The sequence below is a fragment of the Achroia grisella genome, unplaced genomic scaffold (genome assembly GCF_030625045.1).
Source record: "Achroia grisella isolate CSIRO2021 unplaced genomic scaffold, CSIRO_AGI_Agris_v1 utg114, whole genome shotgun sequence".
Classification (NCBI taxonomy): domain Eukaryota; kingdom Metazoa; phylum Arthropoda; class Insecta; order Lepidoptera; family Pyralidae; genus Achroia; species Achroia grisella.
This window is the reverse complement of record NW_026712585.1, coordinates 1,631,172-1,656,038: the sequence shown is the minus strand read 5'-3', so window position 1 is coordinate 1,656,038 and position 24,867 is coordinate 1,631,172. Positions and strand designations below refer to the sequence as shown.

The 24,867-nt window shown below is 32.4% G+C and overlaps 2 protein-coding genes across 2 annotated transcripts in view; one reads left to right on the top strand and one right to left on the bottom strand.

Moving 5' to 3' along the window:
- LOC131850212 (putative fatty acyl-CoA reductase CG5065) overlaps nucleotides 1–8,092 on the top strand; it is a 43,667-nt gene extending 35,575 nt beyond the window's left edge. Inside the window, exons 5-12 of the mRNA XM_059200386.1 lie at nucleotides 333–458; nucleotides 1,089–1,242; nucleotides 2,041–2,142; nucleotides 3,986–4,178; nucleotides 4,911–5,017; nucleotides 5,545–5,677; nucleotides 6,282–6,539; nucleotides 7,313–8,092. Of these exons, the coding sequence (XP_059056369.1) occupies nucleotides 333–458; nucleotides 1,089–1,242; nucleotides 2,041–2,142; nucleotides 3,986–4,178; nucleotides 4,911–5,017; nucleotides 5,545–5,677; nucleotides 6,282–6,539; nucleotides 7,313–7,460 (1,221 nt within the window). The 3' untranslated portion in view covers nucleotides 7,461–8,092. The remainder of the gene's footprint in view (nucleotides 1–332; nucleotides 459–1,088; nucleotides 1,243–2,040; nucleotides 2,143–3,985; nucleotides 4,179–4,910; nucleotides 5,018–5,544; nucleotides 5,678–6,281; nucleotides 6,540–7,312) is intronic.
- A 6,738-nt stretch (nucleotides 8,093–14,830) lies between these two features.
- On the bottom strand, nucleotides 14,831–24,350 carry LOC131850711 (uncharacterized). Its single transcript, XM_059201038.1, has 16 exons — nucleotides 24,291–24,350; nucleotides 23,938–24,056; nucleotides 23,408–23,571; nucleotides 22,584–22,754; nucleotides 22,160–22,319; nucleotides 20,931–21,001; nucleotides 20,400–20,589; nucleotides 20,181–20,209; nucleotides 20,050–20,107; nucleotides 19,582–19,686; nucleotides 19,247–19,383; nucleotides 18,870–18,969; nucleotides 18,165–18,295; nucleotides 16,097–16,216; nucleotides 15,423–15,577; nucleotides 14,831–14,988 (listed from the first exon to the last, which is right to left on the bottom strand). Exons 2-16 carry the CDS (start codon nucleotides 24,023–24,025, stop codon nucleotides 14,916–14,918), a joined length of 1,752 nt encoding a protein of 583 aa, XP_059057021.1. The 5' UTR covers nucleotides 24,026–24,056; nucleotides 24,291–24,350; the 3' UTR covers nucleotides 14,831–14,915.
- Nucleotides 24,351–24,867: the final 517 nt, after the last annotated feature.

The following is a 24,867-nucleotide window of genomic DNA, read 5'->3' as shown; positions in this document are numbered from 1 at the left end:
GTCATTAGACCACATTACTAACAGTCACCTTCCACCCCGTTGCAGAGATTAGCGCACATAAATAGGCACAAATTACTGTACCTATTTGTCATGTTTACTATAGGTTCGTTTTACAATAATTATTGTCAGTCCTTTCCTCTATATGATATTGACTATTATAATAGTCAATATCAAAAAGAGGACTGGTATCTATTATAAAATACATACTCGTATATACCTAGTTTAGGAACCATAAAGTATAATGCACGTATAATTCGAAAAGATCAATTTACCTTATATATTATTCGTCTTCATATAACCAGCATGGTATTAATTCTCGTTTTTTTTTGCAGGTGTCGGTAGTTTTCCATTCGGCAGCCACCGTGAAGTTTGACGAGAAATTGAAGCTTTCCGTTACGATCAATATGTTGGGCACACAACAGCTGGTGCAGCTGTGCCATCGTATGCTGGGATTGGAGGTATTTTTTATTGTTACATTTAATAATTTACAGAAATAGATATAATGTTTATTCAAATAAACTTAAGGATTTTTGAATAGTCATATTTCTTTATTCTACCACATTTTTCTTGCTTTATTCGAATAACATCTTCCGAATAAAAGGATCATAAATTCTGCCCCAAAAAGAAAGAGATGAAACTTCAGTTTTGTTGTTTTTGTTTATTACATTTTTAAGATTTAGTGTAATCACAACTGACAATAAATAGCAAAATTGATAAAAGTAAATAAATGATTACTTGAGTAACAAAATAAATCAGTTCAAATTATCAGAGCAGACCAGTCCCTACATACGTTCAAAATGGAATAGATGAGTCAAACATATTTTACAATTTCATAATATATAGTTATCGTAGGAACTAGCCTAGACTACAAAGAGTTGGTAAACTGATTTTTTAAAATAGTAACGGCAGAGTTATCTCTCATCGCACATGCCGAATTCTACAAAAGAAAACAGTATATGAGAAACAATTTGAATATAAGTCTGTTTAAATAAAAGTAGTTTATACTCAGTGTCCTACAAAACTGTGTACTATTCTTATAACATTTTTCAGAAAACAACTAAAAGTACTTATTGTATGATTTTCTTCAGGCCCTGGTCCACGTGTCTACGGCATATTGCAATTGTGAGAGAGAACGCGTTGAGGAGACAGTGTACGCACCACCGGCCCATCCAGAGCACGTCGTCACACTCGTCCAGACCCTCCCTGATGAATTGGTGGATAGAATCACACCGGATCTAGTTGGTAAGTTTTACCTCAATTTAACTTACTTTGTAGGTTGTATTTCGCATTGAATAGGCTGCTGTGACAGTAAAAATAAAAAGTTCTATAAGGAATACTCATATATTAGAGTTATTATAGACGTCATGCTTACATGGGATACGAGGTGCTGCTTATGTATTTATTGTGGCACAAAACCGTAGTAAAATATACAAGTAATCAAATATATGTCAAATGTTAATCCAAAAGACCAAATATTAAACTTAAGGAAATAATAATAATTATTACATAACTTGTTGACAGTATATAAATCTGTAATGTAAATAAATAAAAAAAGATAAAGTCAAAGTCGAAGTCGACGTCGTACTTATGTAGTTGTATGTGTGAATAAAAGGTCGTGCAGTTGAAAGATGTGAATAACATAATTGGCAATTTAAGTAAAAACTTATTAAATACTAGCTACTTGCCCCGGCTTCGTACGGGTAACATAAACCTTCCTCTTGAAACACTCATATTAAAATAAACTGCTTCAAAATTCGTTGCATAGTTTTAAATATTTAAGCATATCTACATAGGGACGGATAGACAGCAACAGCGACTTTGTTTTATACTATGTAATGATTGACCATTGCTATTTCTATTATATTTTTGACTATTTGTTTAATATAAATACATATAGCAATAAAAGTTAATTATAATAATTGCGCGGAGCACGAAGCGCGGAGCGATCTTAGAGATCAGATTTGTACTCTTTGTAGTATATACCTAATATTACGAATAAAGAATCAAATGAAATATTAATATTGTGTGTATTATTTACAGGTGATAGGCCTAACACATACACGTTTACAAAGGCCCTAGCAGAAGATATGCTTATAAAGGAATGCGGGAATTTACCAGTGGCCATCGTCAGACCTTCCATTGGTGAGTATGAGGTTATGTGTAGAATAGAATAAGGAAATTCTTTATTCAAATAAACTTAAATTTAAGGTTGACAACGCACACGTGACTCCCTGTTGTTTCAGGCGTCCATGGGCTACGGTAACCATTTACCATCTGATGGGCGCTATACATTTTTGCCACCATTGTATTACAAAAACAATAAGCACATTTATTCAAATATGACTATTCAGTCATATTTATTTTTGTCTCTATCACTCTTTCGGAGTTTTGTTACAAACACCCTGACATACGCACCTCGCACGGGTGTACATGTATTATATACATATATATATATATATATATATATAAACCTTCCTCTTGAATCACTCTATCTATTTAAAAAATCCGCACCAAAATCTGTTGCGTTGTTTTATAAATTTAAGCATATATAAGGACGGACAGACAGCGACAGTGACTTTGTTTTATACTATGTAATGACAAGAGATATTATTTTTCTCCATTTCTCCATCATTTAAATTTTGTTTATTCCAAATGTCATATTGGTCCGTCAGATAATTTTCGTGAATAGCGGTTGGTACAATGTTTTTAATTGAATTATAATATTATGATGAACATATTGGATGAAAACAGCTGAGTCAGCCCCCTCTGCCCAGAATATGAACCGTTAGGTATAACTGTTTGTGTTGATTTGTTTACAATATGTACGTAGTTTATTTTTTGGTCTCCTTAAGTAAACAGTGTACGTATGCAAATATGATTGCGGTTTTTCTGGCAATAAATGACTATTATTATCATTACCATGTTTCCGTGTTCAGTAGGTATATATATATATATATCGTTGTACTCGTAAACGGGTACTGCTTGTAGGGCAGCGCTCTCCAACGTTTTATAAATCAAGGCCTAAAAAATTTTTTTCTGTACATAGGGCCGCGCCATACGTATTTTTATAAGGATCTTTTTATTTTATATTAAAGGTACTTTTTATTACTTAATTGTCGTTACTGAGAGTGGGCCTATGCTGTTGGCACATATGTTTAACACATCGGCGAGCCGCGGGTTGAAGACCTTTGTTGTAGGGCCTGGTCTGATCTTTTGTTTTGTTACTCTCAAGTAACTATTTATTTATTTAATCATGTCAACTTTGCTATTTAGCAGTTTGTGTTGTTTTCTGAACAACACTTATTTATAAGAGCGATATGCAAGGTTTCACATTCTTCTTGTGATGAGTACGCGTACTGAATGTGTTAATTTGAATATGGATTATTAATTAACATATTGGTATATTTTTTTTTTATATAATATACTAAATGTGTTAATTTGAATATGGATTATTTATATTTGTGATTTGATTTTACGAGAATATATTGTGTGCCCTCGCTCAGGTTCGCCCAATATTCATCTGGTTATTCAATGATATCATACGATTATTCAAAAGTGTTTATATTAATTTTATTTGAATGAAGATTATTTCTATTATAGTTTATTCGATTAGATTCCATTTTTTGTGGATAAATAAATAAAATGGTATGCTGCGTACTACAGCAAATGCACCCTAGTTCTCGAAAAATGAAGAGATTCATAAGTACCTCAAAGTGCCAACAATTCATGACGAAATGAAGCGTACAACAAGAAGTATACGGACCGACTCTCTAGCCATCCTAATCCAATGGCAACACGAGCTGTGAGACCTTCTCACACAGTCAAGAGACTGAAGAGGAGAATTATACTGTAGAAAGATAGAAGTGAAGCTGACCTCTTCGCCTACAAATCAAGCAGCTCTCGACACATCTGCTTATAGTATTACGACAGATCTCCGATTAAAATAAAAAAAAATAAGGTATTAATTTCAAGTGTATCGTTACAGTGCTCTCGTCAGTTCGAGAGCCGGTCAAAGGATGGGTGGACAACTGGAATGGTCCGAACGGGATCATAGCCGCCGTCGGCAAGGGAGTGTTCCGCACGATGCTGGGCACCGGCACCAGGGTGGCGGACCTGGTGCCAGTTGACACCGTCATCAACTTGATGATTGTTTGCGCGTGGCGGACGCATCTCAGACGGTGAGTCAGTAAAATCATCTGTGAATATTAAGATTTACTTATTTTTACTAGTCTATACATATAAATAAATTGGAGTGTCTGTTTGGAATATTGAAATAATCGTGTTTTACTACATGCATATGAATATAAATACGGTACGTACGGTACATACACCAATTTTTTTTTTTGAAATCATTCCGAACTGACGGTAGATATGACATATCATAAGAGTCTGTATAGACCGACATGAATAAAGATATTTTGAATTTGAATTATTTTATGTATGTATACATACAACTGATAAATGGCATTTTTTGTCTATTGTATGTCAGAAATGACTAATGTGCTGAACTAATTATGTTAAAACATCACTGTAAAACCACATTTAAACAATAAATTTTACTTCATTTCATTTCATACACGTCGATCTCAAATTATGGGATAAAGGCAAGTCAATGATGACTAGTAGTCGCCCAGTGGTTGAAATTAGACCGTAATAAAACATACAAACAATAACAAATATATATATATATATATACATTAATAATAAACAAAAGAGTATATATTCGCGTGTGTTAAATATATGGTAGTATGATTATTATTGTTTTAATATATTTTTATGGATAATTTTAAGAAATTATGGGATAATTTCTTAAAAAACTATTGTAGTATGCGAAATTGGTATTTATAGTTATGGTTAGTAAAAAATAACTTGGATATATACATACATGTTGGTGGTATTTGGATTTGCAGAGGTGAAGGCGTGGTGGTCTACAACTGCTGTACAGGCCAACAGAACCCGATCACGTGGCAGAGCTTCGTCAAAACTAGTTTTAAGTATATGCGGAAACATCCGTTTAGTAAGTACATTTCATACTTTTATTCATCATAAAATGTTTACACTCTGCATATGTACGTCCCATCAATGGACATGGCAGTTTTCTCCTTTTTTCTCCATTATTATCGTTATAAGAATATGTGGCTTTTATATTCGTCCCACCGCTGGGCATAGTGTCTGAAACATAGGCGCCTATAAAACTAGGAGTGTCACGTTTTTTCGGATTTCCATTTTATATTAGACATTGATATCTATATAGGTAAACAATGTAAATAGTGAATATGGTGAATAGATACCTTCTGGGTAAGCGCGCTACATCCTAGATCTTACCATCATTTACCATCAGATGAGGTAAGACCAAGCGCGAACCCATTATTAATAAAAAAAATTACTTGAAAAAAAAAGAAATTCTCAATTGAATCTGTATAGTGATCTGGACTGGAGGGACAAAATATTAATACAAAAAACTTAATACCCATGAGTGGTTAAAATGTCCTACGTGAATGATTTTTGATTTGATTTGATGTGAGACTTGAATGACAATTACAGGTGAAGTGGTGTGGTATCCGGGCGGCGATATCACAAGCAACAGATTGAAGCATAACACATTGTCATTGTTGCAACATCGCGCACCAGCACTTGTAATGGACTTCGCGGCCAGGACCACGGGGAGCAAACCTGTGTTAGTATTTGTTAAACAATAAAGCAATAAGATTTAAGGAATTTAGATTGTGACCGATCCGTCTGATAGATATATCAATAGTATTATGAATAATTTAATTAATTTTTAAAAATTAATTATTAAGACTTTTTATATTATTATTTTATATCCATCTTACTAATATTATAAACGCGAAAGTTTGTGAATATGGATGGATGTTAGGTACTCTTTCACGCGAATACTACTGAACGGATTTTGATGACACTTTACAGTATATGTATATAGCTTATTCATCACATAAGCTATAATTTAAAAAAATATTATTGGCGAAAAATAATGATATATGTTAAGTAAATGTGATGTAAATGAAGTTGCGCGGATCAGTTAGTATAGATATAAAACATATCTGTTACGTAGTAAGAATTTGAAGGGTGAGATATAATATCGAAATCATAGGGTACGAATATATCGCACACCTAGTACCTATAATACTAAATTACTTAAAAATTAAAATTGAAATTAGACTATAGTACTAAAATTTTAGAGTGTATTTTGCAAAGTTTTTGAATTAATCGATTATTTAGAACATATTCTCTAGAGCGATTATTATATTGGTAAATTTTAGGATGATGCGCGTGCAGAACAAGTTAGCTAAGGCTGCGGCTTGCCTCGAGTATTTCACTACTCGCCAATGGGCCTTCGCCGACGACAACGTGCAGGCTCTCTGCGCGGCGCTCTCCGTTGAAGATCGCAGGATCTTCGATTTCAACGTCAGGAACATCGACTGGGACGCGTATATTGAGTCATACGTGTTGGGAATTAGGAGGTTCCTTTTCAAGGAGAGTCCGGAAACGCTGCCGAAATCAAGAGCTCTTATGAGAAGGTAAGTTTAAGTAAAAATACAAAATCATTAATGACATTACAGGCTAGGTGGTCTAGTGGTTTAGCATATCGCTTTACTATCCGATGGTCGCGGGTTCGATTCCTCGCACGGTACAAATATTTGTATTCATGAGTATAATCTATAATATGTATTTATTTACAAAAAAAAAAATGGAGCCATGTATTTATTTCAGTTGTTTAGTATCCATAACACAAGCATTAGCTTGGGACTAGATGGCGTTGTGTGAATTGTCCTCTGATATTATTATTATTAATGGGTGTTCATGAGATGGTCCACTCGCCTGTGGTTACAGTCAATACTGTCGGCTTGCCAATGGATAATAACGGTATAAGTAAGAAGTTAGGTCAGTCACTCCGTCGTGGTGAATTCACCGGGAGCTAGACTTGACGTGGTACATGACTGGCAATGGGGCCAATTCAAAACAGGGAGGGGACGCTCCCTAATGTGATATTTTCTGACCTGGTTTGTACAATAGTCAGTTTATCTTTACATGAATTAGAACTCGAGTTCGACTATTGGTCGATCCAATTTGAGAACTATAGGAAAACTCTGAAACTATAAAGATCTTGAATTGTAAAAGCATTCTATTTTTCTCACTAGAGCAATGATTACTCTGGTGGGATAGATAGATACTTACGAATCTAGTCAGAATATATTTTTTTTTAGAATTTTTTTTGACTGAACTTTTGATTTACCTCATTTAGTTCAATGTATTTCTTTTGAATATAATATACTTTGTTTATTACTTTCAGATTACATATAGTCCACATCCTAACTCAAGTGGCCACTGTGTTCTTTCTTTGGAGATTTCTGTTCGCGCCATCCAACGCATTACGTTCTATATGGCGACGCATACTAGAGTTTATAACTCGTGCAATCCGCCTTTTAGCCATCGCCTGATGCCGCGCAATCGATCCAATAGCGCCACTTTCAATCAGTTAGAAACGCTTTTGCAGAAAATTGACGTTTCGTTGACATTTGTTACAAAATGGCGGACGCCACATGTCAAATCTGACACCAATAGTTAAGATCACAACGGCAAATAAATATGTTAGGAATATTTTCTCTTCAATATTTATTAAGCTTCAGGAGCTGTTGTATTTTGCTTCCTTCATAATCATGTGTGATATGAATACAGATACACAATTGTATTAGAAGTATAAAGTTAATTGATTCATTATAAATAATGAATGATAGCATTTCTAACATAACTCGTTAACTTAATATTTAGTGTTATGCATGGAATATTAAAATTACATGACAAATTATGGAGTCTATATCTGAATTAAATTACTTAAATTGAAAAAGATCGTGGAAATAACAATTTTGTTGTGACCTAATTCTAAGTAATATTGTGTTACATTTACATCGTGTAATTTGTAATGAACATTTTCAATTGTATTGTATCACACATGATTATACCTGTATTTTCAATTCCCAAGAGCTAGGCAATATATTTGTTACAAATGATTGTAAGTAATTTATAATTCCAAATGATTTCGTACTTTGAACAGCTTAATGGTCAAGTTCAAACTGTTTTTGTACAATATTATTTGGAAATTGTACAACAATGTTTATTAGGTTGATTATATTTATATATATATGATTCACTGTACGCTTCCTTGCAAGTAGCTTACTTAATCATTCACTTTTTAAACGGAATATCTTTAAATATTCAACGCATTGAATTTTCTAAATTTTATTTTGTAATATTGATAATTGTTATATGCCTAAAAACCGATATACTGATGTTATGATGCTGTTTATAGTATAAGACATAAGGAGCGTACAGTATGTTTCGTGTATTTAATGGAAATGCTTCTGGCCTCCCAAATCATGCAAATTCGAATTAGGATAATGTTCAAATTACTGCTAAGCCATTGAAAATAAACATATTTTCGAAGCCTTATTTCTAATGACATTAATTTTTGAATTGAAAATAGATTTGGAAGCTCAAATACCCGAATATACTAGTCAGGGATTATTCCATACTTAATCTATCCATAATATAGGTACCCATGTAAAATATAGTCCCAAATACAATTGTTAAAGAAACGGTTATTAGCAAAATTATTTTAAATAAAATAATAACTATAATTAATGAAATATAGAATGGAGTGGCGGTTTGTTAGTGGCTAGGTTTGTAGTTTTACTCGATTTTGTCCCGTTAAAGTTTAATATAAAGATGTAGGTGCGCATAATGACAAATGCAACGCTCTGATCTAGACACGAGGAATACAAAATAGATTTAACTGCAACTCATTGTGTTCTCGTAAAAGTAAAAAATAACATAACAGATGTAATTTGTATAATAAAGCTCAAAAGGGAATTAATCAGTTATATTAATAAAAATATATCTTATAAAATAAATAGATTGTTGGAGTATAATTAATTTAATAAAACAGATTTACTGCTTTGTCAGATCGAATTCGTGATTTAAATCGTCAAAGTAGTAAAAATCGTTTTATACTGTATTTATAATCCCTTTAATTTATTTCTGCTGTGAATGCATTTGAAATAATTGTTTTTAACATCGAATTGTTACGATAACATTTTTTTTGTAACGAAGCTCAATTTCTAACTAAATCTTCCTTAGGTCTTGTCTTTTCGTCAGCTATTTTGAATAGCTGCTATTATTAATCGGATCACTAAAGTTGTCGAAGACAATCATTTCCAAGTTACTAGTATGCGACACAAATTTTTCCTAGTAGTTTACGATACATTTCATGAATGTTCACGAGAGCAGATTTGAAGATTGGATTTTTACAAGTTTGAGTAGTGTCATTTGATATTAAAATTTGTTGTCTGTATATAATCTTTAAAATAATATATAAACTTATATATTTATTTGGATTAGTGAATTCATTTGGCGTATATATTTATACATAATTTATATACTTTAATGTAGCAGCTGGTTTGCTTATATAGATGACGTTGTTGTCATTAAAACAATTTTGTATTCTAATTTTTTGCTAAGAAATTGTGATGTTTTCTAAAATGTAATCACCGGTTGCAAGTATATTTATTGTAAAATTATTAATTTAATGTTATCGATTATATTTTATAAAAACTTAATACATATATACCCTATTTTAAAGTCTTAATTTTATATTAGCTTGTCAAGCATCGCTCTCTCATTTTTGGCAGATTTCTCCTTGTTTCATTCTACACACTGGTCCAGTGCCGAATGTTATTATCAGTCGCTAGAAAATGTAAGAAATGTAGGTTAGGTTACAATTAATCAAAAGCTTATATAACAATGCAGAGCGTTTGCACCGATGTATGATTACAATTATTTATTACCAACATTCAACGAAAAAGCGTATGGGTGTTCAAAATTAGAGTAAAGAGAAGTTCAATATCTTAGAAAAAAGAGGTACGCATGGTAATAACATCATTAAACGTCTTTCTCTATTACTTGATAAGGAATCACATACAAATTTCCAAAATATACGCTTCCCTAGAATAAATATATCTTTATTTAAGTTATGTTATTGAATTTATTTAAATTTGTGATATTTTTGGCTACTTTTGCGATGTAATGAATTGAACTATGAATTCATTAATTATGAAAGATACAGTATGACATTCGTAATTGAACAGCATTGCTTTGAAGATTGAAAGGAAAGACATTATGACAAATACAAAATCCTGTCTGATGTCCGTTTCGTATTAAGAAATTGATTTAATTGTAACCGACATGAAATTTTATTGTAGTCTTTAAGAGTTCATAATGCAATTCATTAGGCATAATAATAAAATTAATAATTAATTAGGAATATTGAAGTGCCGAAATATTGTTGTTTCTAGTTTTGTGTGGCTCGCCTTTCACATATTCTCTGATGTCTACCAAATTACTTAACGATTATTATCCTACAATACGTAAGTTTTACTTGTTAAGTAATGCCTAAGTTTATACAATGTGTTATTTAAGTGTTAGCATTTCTCTTAATATTTAAGTCTAATGCAGGCTTTTGCTCTTCAGTCTTGGTATATGAACAGAGGGATTTAGCAAAGTTGGACGTGACTTAAATATCTTAGTCTTGCGTATTTTTTGGTTTTGATTTAATTTTTAAATATAAAACTGTTGCATATATATTGTAAAATGGATACCTACTCACCATTATTGCAATTAACGGTACTACATCACTACCGCCATAGACAATCCCCATCGATAAAGGTTGTGGGAATAATGTAAATTTGTTATGTAGTATTTACTGTATTTATAAGTAGTGTTTCTTTTTTTATATTATAGTAGATTTGGGCCAATTTCCTAAATAGTAAAATTATGGTTTTGATGTACGTAATGGTGAAATAGAAAAATTAATATAGGATTTAGATTCAATATGTAATTCCCGTTGTGCCCATAGCTCTTGTAAAAAGAGATTATGGGATGTATAGAGAATTGAAACAAATTTCATAAATTATACATATGTATAATAAAATCGTACACCAGCTTGTCTGTACATTAAATGTTATAACAAATAAATTTGTCCACGTTGTATTTATATTACTGAGATACTAAATGTATTTAGAATTCTTTAATTTTATACATACATTCGATCAATTTTAACAGGCTTCCATAATATTTAGTATATGTTCCGTTCCACTATTCTAGAAACGAGGCGTACGAAGTCACGGGCATAGCTTGTATTTAACATAATGGGTCTTTCTTACTTGTAAGTATATTTATTAGTTAGCTTAGAAACAATTTCAGCCGAGTTCAGCCTGTTGTATAGAACGCGGTGTACAGGAAATGGCCATATGATACAATAGTGTATTTCTTACTCGTTATTTAGGAGTCGACAATTTTATTCCGCTAATTGCATTGTCCAACTTTGAAAATCCGTACTGTTTGACTTAGTTTAGTTTTGTTACGGGATAGAATGGTTTTTATAGACATTGAATTGTTCTGGATGGATGGTTTTTAGTACCTTAGTAGATACTAAAAAAATGATGTATCTAGGTTAGATACTAAAAAAACGATGTATCTAGGTACCTACTTTGCTGCCTAATAAGTCTAATATATTAGCATTTACCAATTTGATATTTGCGCTAACCACTGTAAGATAATTTTAGATAATACTTCTTGTAACTTACAGGCAAGTGACGTACTGTATATTGCAAGCAATATCTATGTTAACAAAGTAAAGGAGTAAGTATGTATTGCAGCGTATCAGATTGGTGTATGATAAAATATATGCAATCGAAATACTGTGCTTTAATGGATATTGGGTTCTTCTCCATCCTAATTACTATCAAATTTCGTATTTATAATACAAATATAATAAATGCGAATGTATGTCAACTTGTTCATTGCTTTTCACGACTATAGGGTTGTATGGAACTAAATGAAATATTTATGACTAGACTGATCGAAGATTATATAAGTGGTATATACACTTCAATGCACACAACTCAAAAGATAGAACAGTACATTTGACGGACTTAACACCATGCGGCATTTTCTACTACTTAACCATAGGTGGTGCAGAGTATAATTGTTGGCGGTGCAAATATAAATATAAATAATATAATAAATACAACATGTAACCTAAGGTATACAATAATATATTACATAAAATTCGTCCAGAACAATTCAAGACACGAAGCTAAATAAAATTATGTCGACCTCTAAACGTGAAAATTAATTTCTTGCTTGTAAGTATATAATTCTGTATATGTACATTTTGAACAGAAACGAGTCTTGATGTTATTTTAGTGAGCTTGTAAAGATTTTGCGTTCGTGAATGCTTTTCTATTGAAGATATTGTTTGGTGGTAACGAGACATTTATATTATTGTGTATATAGAATTTAGTTATCCAAAGTTAAATCCAAATACATTGATGCGAATATTTTAAATTGTTTTCACTGTAACATGGATAGGTGTTTGGAGTGGTGAGATTCGAAGCGGTTTTCGAACGAACAAGAGATAGCGCATAGACATTGTTCAATCTAGGTTATGACTTTATTATATACGAATCATGAATAATCGTAAACAAGTACAAATCTATGTAGTAAATATCACGCTAGATCCCCGTGGGGAATTATATTAATAATATTTGTGCCAGCCGTAGTTTTAAAGTTAAGCTTATGGGAGTGTAGAGGTACCAACTAAATATCTCATATGAGGCTTTAGTGGAAAAAGTGTCCAGTTGTAAGAAAATGACAGTTTTAAATTCTTAGAGTATGCCGCTAGAGTAGCAAGAGAGAATGTTAATGTCATAAATACCATAATTTTAGCAGTTACTCGACTTATTATTTACGAGTATCTTAAATAATATTTTTATAATCTTTATTTCTCTATTTACTTTTATAACAAAAATTATGACGATATTCGAATCGTACTTATACTAAATAAAAATAATTTAAAATGTTAAATACAGTACAATAGTTTAGCCGCGTCTTAAATTTTACGTACCTATACAACTTCCTCATCCGTTAAAACTTTTAAATACTTTTTCAGGCGCTTGTTTGTATTGGGATTATATCAATGTAAATTTACTATTTAAAGTGTAATTAAACAGTTAATAAGTTTAACAGTTCAAAAAGAGGAAATCTTGCTTTCTTATAAGTACTTCTCTAATCTACTCTAGTATTATTGGTGATCCCTTTAAAATGTACAGTGATCTTCTACAGTTGGATATTAATTTAACGCCTCTTGGCGGACACTTTCTCTTACACAGAGACTACTCTTTAAAAAAGTAATAATTAGTTGTTGTTGGGCTGTCCTTGTCTCTACACTCCATAGATAAACTAAAATGGCGCCGGCCGCTCGTTCTAAAACCGTGGGTATAATGCTTTAACATATTTTTTTTTGCGTAGCTGCGAACGGTTTATTATTATGGTATTGAAATCCGTAAAACTCGATGGAATGTTAAAATATTTAGAGATGGTTGACAAAATATGCTCAAAGTTTGTAGCCCCCGTCTCTATTCAGCTGGTTCTGATATATCTGAGTTATTAACTTATCTTTTCATTTGTCTTTCTATCCAAATGTACTAATGTAGAAGTCTTTTGAATGTATTAATATGGAATGATGCACCGTCCTATGCTAACGGTATACGCTGGCAGTGCACCAGTGGAGCATAGTGTGAAGATTTAGCTAAATTAGTCGAAGTCTTTTGACGTGAATTTACCTCGAATAACTACGATGACTTCCAGGGAAGGTTTGAAGGTTGATCTGATGAATTGAAAAAAGAAAGTTATAACTATTCTATTTGCAAGTTTTTTCATATTAATTTCAAAATTGAAAATCACTTTGTTTTATTAAAAATTATCACTAATTTTCGTTCTAGTGATAATTTTTAATAAAACAAAGTGATTTTCAATTCAAATATATTTCATTCACGTAAAAAGTTAGAAATAATTGTCATTAAAAATTACTTAAACTCTTTTAATTAATAAATAGTGGATTTCGGGATTCTAAATATCAATATTTATTTAATGCTTTAAAATTATCTTCACATGTTGTGTCGATCGCGATTGTTTCACATGACTTGGCTCAAATTACATTCCGAACTGACGGTAGACTTGATTTAACGTAAGTCTTTGTAATAGATATACACGAATAACGATATTTGTATTAGATTAGATTTGATCTTGTCACTACATAAAGAAAATAGTGTTTAAATTTAATATCGATGTAAAATAATGATTTTGAAAGTTACATCCTAAATTTAAGTAGAAATACTTTATTTTTATTACAACCATGTTCATGAGAAATTGACTTGTGAATTAACGTCATTTAAATGTATGAACGTGTAGTAATGAAACTATGAGTGTTATAACATAGTACCAGCTGGATTGAGGAGGGGATGGTTTGCAGGCAGCCAACGTGTCTGGTGATAGTTCGGTATATACATGGGGGTTAATTTATTATTCCATATATTAAAATAAAAAAGATGTAAAGTTTCAGCTGTTTTATTGAAGTTGTGACGTAGTTCCCTACCTACTAAGACCACAATAGTTGTAAGATCGTATCTGGCCTATGAATGATATAAAAAACACTGCTCAATATATTTATGTTACTGGTCAATTATCCAGTAATGAAAAATACAGAAGTAGACTTTGTAAAATTCACGATACCTCAGTATCAATTATTTTAGCCGCCAAGCAGCTAGTTTTATAAGCTGTTTGGATAAACAGTGAAATAAGGTAATGAAATAAAGAAGTTGTTGTATGAGACGATCATGGCCGTCATATGGCCATAGTGCAGTTCATGTATATAGGCAGAAGTTACCGCTTACCATCAGGGGGGGTGTCATTGCTTTCTACATTGCCATTGCTGATAATAAATATAAGGGTTAATATAAATATATAAAGTTAAGTTATATCTATAATAATATTCTTGTTTAGTCCGTGATCACTCCGCCGGTGGGCACCTGCTCTTTTTTGGTACTTTTCTCACATTTATTATCGTCGAATCTGTAAATGTAAACTGACGATAAGAATATTTTTACAAATATCTAAACTACTACATTAATCATAATTTTCTTAAAAATACCAACTCTAAAAACAAAAATATATGGTTGGTACCATATATTTTTGTCTGGAAATATACTCTTAAATTCAGGCCAAAAGGACCAGCCAATATTTTTAAGGTTATAAGAGATTCTTAGTAATGATTTCTACTGGTCCCATATCTTTATTTTCTTTAATCGATGATAATGGAATGGAATCATCCAGCAGCGTTAAGTGGGGGATGTTAGGATGAGAAAGAGGGTAGGTCAATTTCCCCATCGTGATTAACCAGGAACGAATCAAGAAGGTTTCCAGGGAGAACCGCGTTGAGGTCAAATTGACATTCCTAGCAATGGGGACATTTTCTATATTGGAATTTATATAACTTGATTGCTTACTTCTCAAGTGGTGGGCACAAGAAATGCCTAATATTCCTGGGCATGAATACATCCGCTTGTACTTTGCAAACGTCGAGAGCGTAATCCACCAATTCTTTGACGATTTCCTCTTCCACTGGTTCACCTATACCAGGCACTGCGTAAACTACTGTTATCTGAAACATATCATCTATTTGACATTTGAGGAGATGCTGTGATTGGACAGTTTTTTTCTTTTCTTTTTATATGATAATGGAATGTTGCACCCGCCTGCGCTAACGGTTTACGCTGGCGGGGCACCAGTGGAGGATGATGATGAGGTCAGGTCAGTTAGCCCATCACCATGGTGATAAATTCACCTCGAATTAATCACCATGGTTTCCAGGGGGAACCGTGTGGAGGTCAACCTGACATGGTACATTGCTAGCAATGGGGTCGAGAGTCCACATTGCTAACAATCCCTTTCCCCCTGATTGAACAGTTCTAATATTGAGGTCAGTAAAGAGTATCGTATCTTTGAAGTTATCCAAATTACATAGTGAGTTTAGCAGATTCGGAGTTTAAGCTATACAAACATTGTAACGAGAGATTTTTACATACGATATCTTATTTACTACCCATTTTTAGTTAGTTTTGAAATTACGAAAATAGGTAAATAAAATTTAAATACACATCATTATTTTAAATTATCTTACTTCTGGAATAGGTTGTTCCTCTTCTTCGACCTCTTCCACTTCCGGCACAATGACATCCATGTTCTCATTAATAAAAGTTTCTAAAATATCACGGACCATTGCCACTTCTTCCGGTTTAGCCTGTAAACCGTGGAAATATCTTAATTTACGAAAACATAGAATAGAATAGAATAGAAAATCATTTATTCAAATAAACTTAATTTAAGCACTTTTGAATAGTCATAACAATTTGTTTTTTATCTACCACTCGTTATAAGCTGTCTCATCACAAGAAGAACGAGCAAGAAACTTGTGTGTTGCTCTTTTAAATAATCCTTGTAAGTTTACATTTACAAGTCGAAACGTGTGAATACAAACTACCAACAAGCACTAATTTTTGGGTCAAATATAAATATGCAATAAGATTAAATCAATCGTAGTGATAAGAGCAGACCAGTCCCTACAAGCAGCACTCGTTTCACGAGTATGACGGATGAGCCAGCCATCACTGTGCTCGACCATATTTTAGGGAGCCCAATGACCCGGCCCACCACGCCGCCACATGTCTGGACATTTTAGTGAGCATGACTACTCATTCCACACGACCACGTCACAGCTACACAAATTACTATATGGTAGTTACAGTATTCGCACTTTACATACGGATGCATGCTCAATTAAAATTGATCACATATCAAGAAAGCAGTTTTAAATTATAACGTTATCCGCAAATAAACTTATTCTTGCTATATATTGCTATCATCTATAAATTCATCTATTTTATAATAGGCTTTTTTACATAACATATGTTTAATATAAGATTTGAATTGCCTCTCTGTAAGATTTCTAGCGTAGACTCTGGCAGTTTATTATAGAATCTTACGCAATTACCATAAAATGAATTACTAACCGACATTTAGGTAAAATTAGCCGTAAGTTTCTACTTGTACAGTCTTTAAGTTTGAAACTATCTAAATTTTTCCTTGTATACATAATATTTTCATAAATGTACTGTGAGGCAACGGTGATATTTGATTGTTTAAAGCATTGACGTATGTCTCTAGAACCCATACCATAAATAGAACGTATTTCTCTTTTGTAAAATAAATATAGTTATATATATTTGACATAATGATCAAAATATACAAGTTTTGCGTCGCCATTTTAATTGCCTTATCCTTCAATCTAAGCAGCAGAACTATTTGGCTAATTTTGAAATATGGGGCATTCATCATTTATCCTGTATCATTAACAAAATTTACTATTTCTGCGTATTTACTTGTTTTACATTAGGAAGCGTGAATTTAATACACTTAGTTTTGTTGGAGTTCAATAATAGATTATTACATGTGAACCAATTTAATATAGTAATTTGTAATCTTGTCAAACAGAAAGAATGAGCCCAATTTATAGTATACTAGCTTTTGACCGCGGCTTCGCTCGCGTTATTTTATTCCCTTAGGGGTGGAATTTATCAAAATCCTTTCTTAGGGAATGTCTACGTCATAGTAGCTTTATGCACGCAAAGTCTCAGCCCGATTGGTTTAAAATTGACAAAGTTTCTTATAAACTTTCTTCCTCTATTTTATCCCTACGTCATAACATCTACCTGCATGCCAAAATTCAGCCCGATCCGTCCAGTGGTTTGGGCTGTGCGTTGATAGATCACTATGTCAGTCACCTTTGAGTTATATATATTTAGATTATCGAAATTTTATATTTCAATCTATATTTACTTTTTATCATTCATCATTTTCCATAAATTAATTCTCATAGAGATTATATCCTTATGTATAGGTACATAACGCATTCCTGTAATTTCAGTGACATAAAAATGATTTATTTATAAAGTCTAAACTATCATTGTTCATCATTGTAGGCTAGTGTTGTATTACTAGATAGAATACATTACGATAATATAGCATATAACATACAATGTAGTACTTGAGAATTCACATAACATATTCGTATTATGTAAGAATAGAGGAGTTTTTTCTGCTTAATCCTGGTGATCAAAGATCCTGCCTAATAAACGATCTAGTTATATAGCAGTAAATGTAGGTCCTGTATAATTAAAGGCAAGAGGTACCTTCTTTTTCTTTAAATCTGGATCAGGCAGTATAGCGATCTGGAGATCAACATGCGACATGATCTCCTTCTCGATATGTTCAACGATGAATTCACCGCTAGTGGTCGACATCTGGCGCCCTGCCACCGTACCTAAAAACAATGATCACAATTTCCTTAACTTACATTACCGCCCCATTGCTTTTCCGTAGTTTACTAAAATGTAACTACTTTATTAGTAAAAAGAAAAAACAATCCTAAGATTAAATGAGAGCTTCAGGCATGTTTCATTTCAGAACAAGCAGTCTTTTCCAGTTCCGAGAGAGTCAGAAAAGTGCCTTGTTTTGTTATTCATTATAGGTAGATTTCAAAATTTGTGGCATTAATTCCTTTGAATGCATTAAGTACGGTGTACTATTGTAATTAAGGAAGCCTGGACAATCCATCTATTAGCTAAGCAAAGCTTATATTATGGGTACTAGACAACTGATAGATACATTTAAATACATTTTTTGTAAATATATAGACAATATAGGTCCATAGATGAAAACCAAATCAATACGAATCCAAGGAATTATACTAATAATTACAAATATTTATATCGTACGAGGAATTGAACCAATGGCTAATAGAATTAAGGCGGTGTACCGGTAGAACAGCGAAGGTGTAAATAATATATAATTAGTAGAAACAAAACGACGTAGAAAATGAATGTCACTTTTCTAACCAAGATCATAGTTAGCCGACTTGAATCTATCAACTATAGCTGCAATATTATCAAAAGTACGTTCTAGATCTTCAAGACGTTCTTCTCGCTGGTTGTAGGCCTGCAGTAGAAAGGAATAAATCAGGGATTGTTAAATGGTTAGAAGGATATTAATGATAGAAATAAATATAATGACAAAAAGAAATACTTATACATGACAAATAATTTATTTATTAAGAGTATAAATGCTGTTTGGAATTTTAGATATATTTTGGATGACAGATGGTTGCAAAATATGCTCACATTCATTCTACAGTAAAACTAGCCAAATAATGATAATTTATAGTGATAGTTGCACTAAAGATCCATCTAAAATATTATATTCATTATGTAGTTACTTCCTCTACATATAGAGCTATCTTCTTCCGCATTTCAACTTCTTTCTCCTGTTTTTCTTTATCTTCTATAATTAGCAAGTTATCAGCAGTAGGTTCTACCATTTCTTCTGTTACATCTTCTACTTCTAATGGCTCACCTGTTTTTAGTGTATTTAAAATATTGTTTACTATTAATTAAATTCCCGTTTATACAGGTTTTTCATTCCAGGTCTTTATGGGAACCGTATTTAGATATCTCAGGTCGAGTTATTGTATTTAACTTAATTTAATACTAATAATTCTAGATCTACTTCACTACCTTATCCACTCTACTATTATAAAGAAAAAAATGTAACCATAAAATTCTGGTGGTAATAGATTATCATCTTCATCGTATACCAAAATATCCACATCCTCTTTTTTCTTCTCAACTAGTAACTCTTCTTTGGATTTGGGGGTATCTAATTTAAAACATACATATGTTTAAACATAGGTTTAAAAATAAACTAAGTTGAATGTCAGCGACTATATTATTTATTTTATTATACCTTACTCGCTTCGATAGAATGGAAATGTTATAAATTACTTTAATGTGAACTGTTTCGAAAGCTTTAAACTATTGTTGTTCTAAAACTCAACTGTATTTTTATAAAGAAGTATTTTACGCATTAATTACGCAGTGTCTTAGGTTACAGATGGTAGCGTATCTGTAGATATCACTATTTATATATATATATTTCAAAATTACTACAATTCTGAATTGCTTATTTCAAGTTTTAGTAAGTATTATCACAATTATTTCAACATCTATGTGTTCCACTAACCATGAGTTTGAATATTTTGTGTAGATAATTTTGCAGCACTCAACTGTTTTAATATTTGCTGTAAAATAGAATTGCTTTTGTGAAAATTAAATTAGTCTTTTCAGTTACAGCACAATAGAGAGTTAACTAACATCAACTTCTTCATTTGCAACCGCTCTACCTGAAAACAAATAGTCATTCCAATATCTTATTAATTATTATTATAATTATTTGAATTAATTTTTTCGATATCTTATACCTATTTATAAAACTGTTTGTTAGAACCTGATCGCAGAATAGGCTGTTAACGTTGCATTCACGTCTTTCTCGAATATAATCGTTTAGAAAATAATGTTAAATAATAGGTCAACCTTTGCGTTCTTTCAAGTAATTTTCTCTCTCAATCTGACTGGCTCTTTCTATAGAAGGCGATCGTTCAATCTTGCCAACAACTGGCATGTTTAGTTTTACACTGAGCCTTGTTGAGCGGGCTACATGATCGTTTATCAGTGTTAATTTCTGCAAATCTCTAGTGTCTTGCCAGTAATCGTCCGATAGACTCTGAAAGAGTACTTATTAGGTGACATATTATTGAAATCCAGTATTCACCATAGATTTGACAAACATTAGAGCTCTATATTAGAGCTATGCTACTTTAATTTACGGGAACCAAATTGAATATAATTTTGGGATAATGAAATATATGTTGTAATTATATAATTACAATTAAAATAATATTTGAATGTCGTTTTGTACTTCTTATCATTGTTTTTCACAGCTCCCAATAAAGTTATACCACAAATCTTGAAGAAACTTCCTTCACTTTACAATAATGCACTTAACTGATTATAAATTAAAGTTCAATATAGTTTATAATTGATGTTGGTATTAGTTTCACTCACATCATCTTCTTCATCCACAGAAGGCTCTGTTTGTTCTTCTTCAACATACGATTCAATAATAGGAGCTTCGCCTAAATGATTAATAAAATAAATGTGGATAATTTAAAGGTTAATCGAAAAAAACGAGTGCTTAAGTAAATAACAAATATAATATTAGATTTTTTGAAAAAATACATGATCGATTAAAATAAAAAGAAAATACCGAAGCGGACTAAAATGCCGTCATCATGATTAACTAAGTCTCACTGATTACCCCCGGTTTTTTTTCTTACTACTCCAATGCTGTTGGCCGCAGCTAGCCTTTACAGTTTCACCGGATGATAGGGGCTGAATGCAGATGGCATTCCAAATCCGCGGAAGGACTTATGGAGCGGCTGAAGGCCAACTCTCTCCTGACGGATACGACGAGTTTGAAGGCACCGCTATGGGCTCAAACCTTGTCTTAATTTCGATCTCCGATTGAATCGGTTTGATCAACCGCCGCTAAACGGTTTGGTTATAAGGTCAGAAAAGGAATTGACATTACCGGATAAGAGGCATTGCATCTTAGTTCTCCAAAATAGCAATTAATGATCGGTGTTAAGGGCCTCAATTGATAACGACTGAGTGCTGTTCGTGTATATAGGCGACAGTTAGCACATATCTTCAGGTGGACTAGCAGCTTGTTTACCATTCCAATTAAAAAAATATTTTATCTATGGAAATATATACTATTAGCTGTGCCGGTGTTTTTGGATAGTGTGGAATTTATAGCGTATGTATTATTCTGATGTTGTTGGCAACCGACCGCCGAAATCCTTTGATATTATTATTATTTTTAAATTTATATTTTTATAACAATTATTTTTTATATATCATTATTTGATATACTTCACTTTATTATTCACTCATTGTCTTTTTTAATAGTTCGCAACTGTATTCCAATATATTATATTATATTCGTGTTTTCATCATTTAGACATCCATACAATCCACCGATCCATTACAGATGTATAAGTTATATTATTGTAAAGTTCCATTAAAATCGGTGGTTTTTGCGTAAAAGAGTAACAAACATTCATCCATCCATCCACACTCACAAACAGGCACAAATTTGTATATAATGTATATAATATATGTAAGATTACCAATTAACAACCCTATTTTTTACATTTGTAGAGCCAGGCAACCCTGTTTTTTACATGTTCGTACAGTATTTTCAATAGTCTATGATAAGTTTAATTTTTTACCTTCCTTGTATCCATTGTAGTACTTCACGTCTTTGGAAGCGTCTATTTTGGCGAGGAACTTGTACATGGCGAGGAAGTCATTTATGGGGATTGCCGCTGATCCACCATCTGGCTCTTTGGTGAGGGTCTCGCATAGCAGGATCATGGTGTGGGTTAGAGTCTGGAATAGAGTATTGTAATTATATTCATGTCACAGATAAGATTATATTACAAAACACGTTGTCAACTGTTCACCTCCGTGAAAAATAAATTAGATAAACGTTTACTCTAGAATTTTATTAAAAAAATACATAAATATAATCCTGCTATAGCTTATAATTATTCTTCGTGTTTAATTCCGTTTAATAATATTGATAATGCGTACTAAACGTGAAAGTTTATAGACTATCTCTTGCATTCCATCATCATCCACTAAAAGACTAACCTTCGTTAGGAAGCCTCCAGCTACTGCGATGAAGTGCAAGAAGGGAACGGTCTCTTTACGCATGTAGACCTCACAGAGGCACAGCACTCTCTTCAACTCATGAGGATCGAGACAGAAGCCCTGCCACGCGTTCTTCAGCACCGGTAGTGGCACTTCAGACATGCCTATCAACTAAGAAATATAACAACTTTTTAGACAAGATAAAGAATCCACGATGATCGTGATTTCAGTGGTTTACTGCCTTACTGTTCTATAGTCGCGGGTTCAATTTCAACACAATACACAATATTTGTGTATATATAACATTGTGACGCGTATTATTTATTCTATCTAAGTCTCCAATTGAAACTGAAAAACTGAGAAACTCCAGTGTTTTTCAGTTTTTCAATGGTGGACTGGAAGAAATCCCTCTTTAGGAATAACATAGAATATAAATTGTAATTTTATACATACGTACAATAATTTATTGCAAACAAAAAAACCTTTTGTATTCGTATGAATGTTTGTATTGATCTGGGTGTATTCTATATCTTATCATATCATCATCATATACATATTAAATTCTTGTGTCACAATGTTAGTACCATACTCCTCCGAAATGGCTTGATCGATTTTTATGAAATTTTGTATACATGTTCAATAGGTCTGAGAATCGGCTACCATCTAGTTTTGATAAAGACAGCGACAGCGACTTTGTTTTATACTATGTAATGATGACTTATTCCAATGTTCCTATTTTTTTTAAATATGTTCGGCGACTTTTTAAAATGGTAAGAAATTCGTTTTGTCTATATTAAACAAATAACAATTTATGTACTGCGTACCTGATTAGCTAGAACTTTCAAGCAGCCCCTCGTAAGTCCGCCTTCTGTGCTGTACACAGGGTACTCAAGTCGCAACTTTACCGGTGGTTCCCGATGCTCGGCCAACGCTTTAAAGTACTCATAGGACCAACGGAGTAGATCGTAGGGTTGAGTTTTAATTGCCGCTAGAATATATTATGTATTTCTAAAATGGCTATGGAATTTGATGCAACCATGTTTTTGTATCATGATAAACAAATGTGTGTAGCAATTTTATATGAAAACACTTAAACCTACAAAAGTTGTCAAAGTTATAAATCTTTCCCCCGCAATTTTAATCGCGAGATTGTTTTCCCCGTAGATAAGTATGAATAAGTAGATACAAATAATTTTCTTAATAAAATCGTGCGAAAATAGTTTGTAGGTTGTATCCTGCCATAAAAATAAGAAGTAGTAGAAATTCACCGCTAATGTTGTGAAAATATAAATTAATATAGTTATTAAATATTTAATAGCATATCTATGCGTATAATTATATTCTTCGCACTTACCTTTGCAATACCTTTTCAGTATGTATGGAAACTTCGGGGGTATAACGATCTGTTGAGAACAGTACATTTGTTCTATCAGCTCTGGCATGATGAATAATCTTATTTCTTGATATTATTCCCTATAAAAAAATATAATTACAGAAAATTAGGTTTTTTAGCGTTGTGACTGTGCCTTCTCTTTTTGGATAAATAGATAGGTAAAATATTACTACATATTATTAATGATACGCATGTTATTGATAACGAGATAATTGATATCACGTTATCATACCGGACTTTTATACCCCCGTATCCTGTAATGTACTGCCATATCTCACCCTACAACCGAAACGTTTTACAAAGCAAGCAGATACCGAGTTAGCCACGCAGACGAATTTTTACAAGATCTATATACTTGTGATCTGTCTGTTTGTTACCCTTTAATCAGAAAAGCCACAATGAACTCCTAAACGCAATGACAGACAATGTAGATTGTATTTATCTCCATAAAGATAGAAGAAGTCGCGGAAAATGCTAGTACACAATAAATATCTAAAATATGTTTTATTCTAAACCAAATAATTTACCATAAATTACAGAAGTATTAATAAATTATAATAAAATGTATCACTGACCTGGCCTGAAACACTTCTGAAATGTCGCTTGAAAATAGGATGTTTGTCCCTGCTTGTAGTCATAGCGACCGCGTAAAAAATAAAATTTGAGTCTATGACCGGATGACCTTGGCTTTAGGGGAAGCAGGGTAAGTTGGTGTTAAGTGAACATTTATTATATATTTATTTTATTTGTTCATTGTTACCTAATATTTTGAAAGCTGCGACTTAGGTACCTTCATATTAGTATGTAGCTATTCCGTGTATAGGGTTTTTATAATACACAAAAATTAAAGAGTTAGTTTGAACTCCGGTTCCCCCGGAAAACAATCACGAT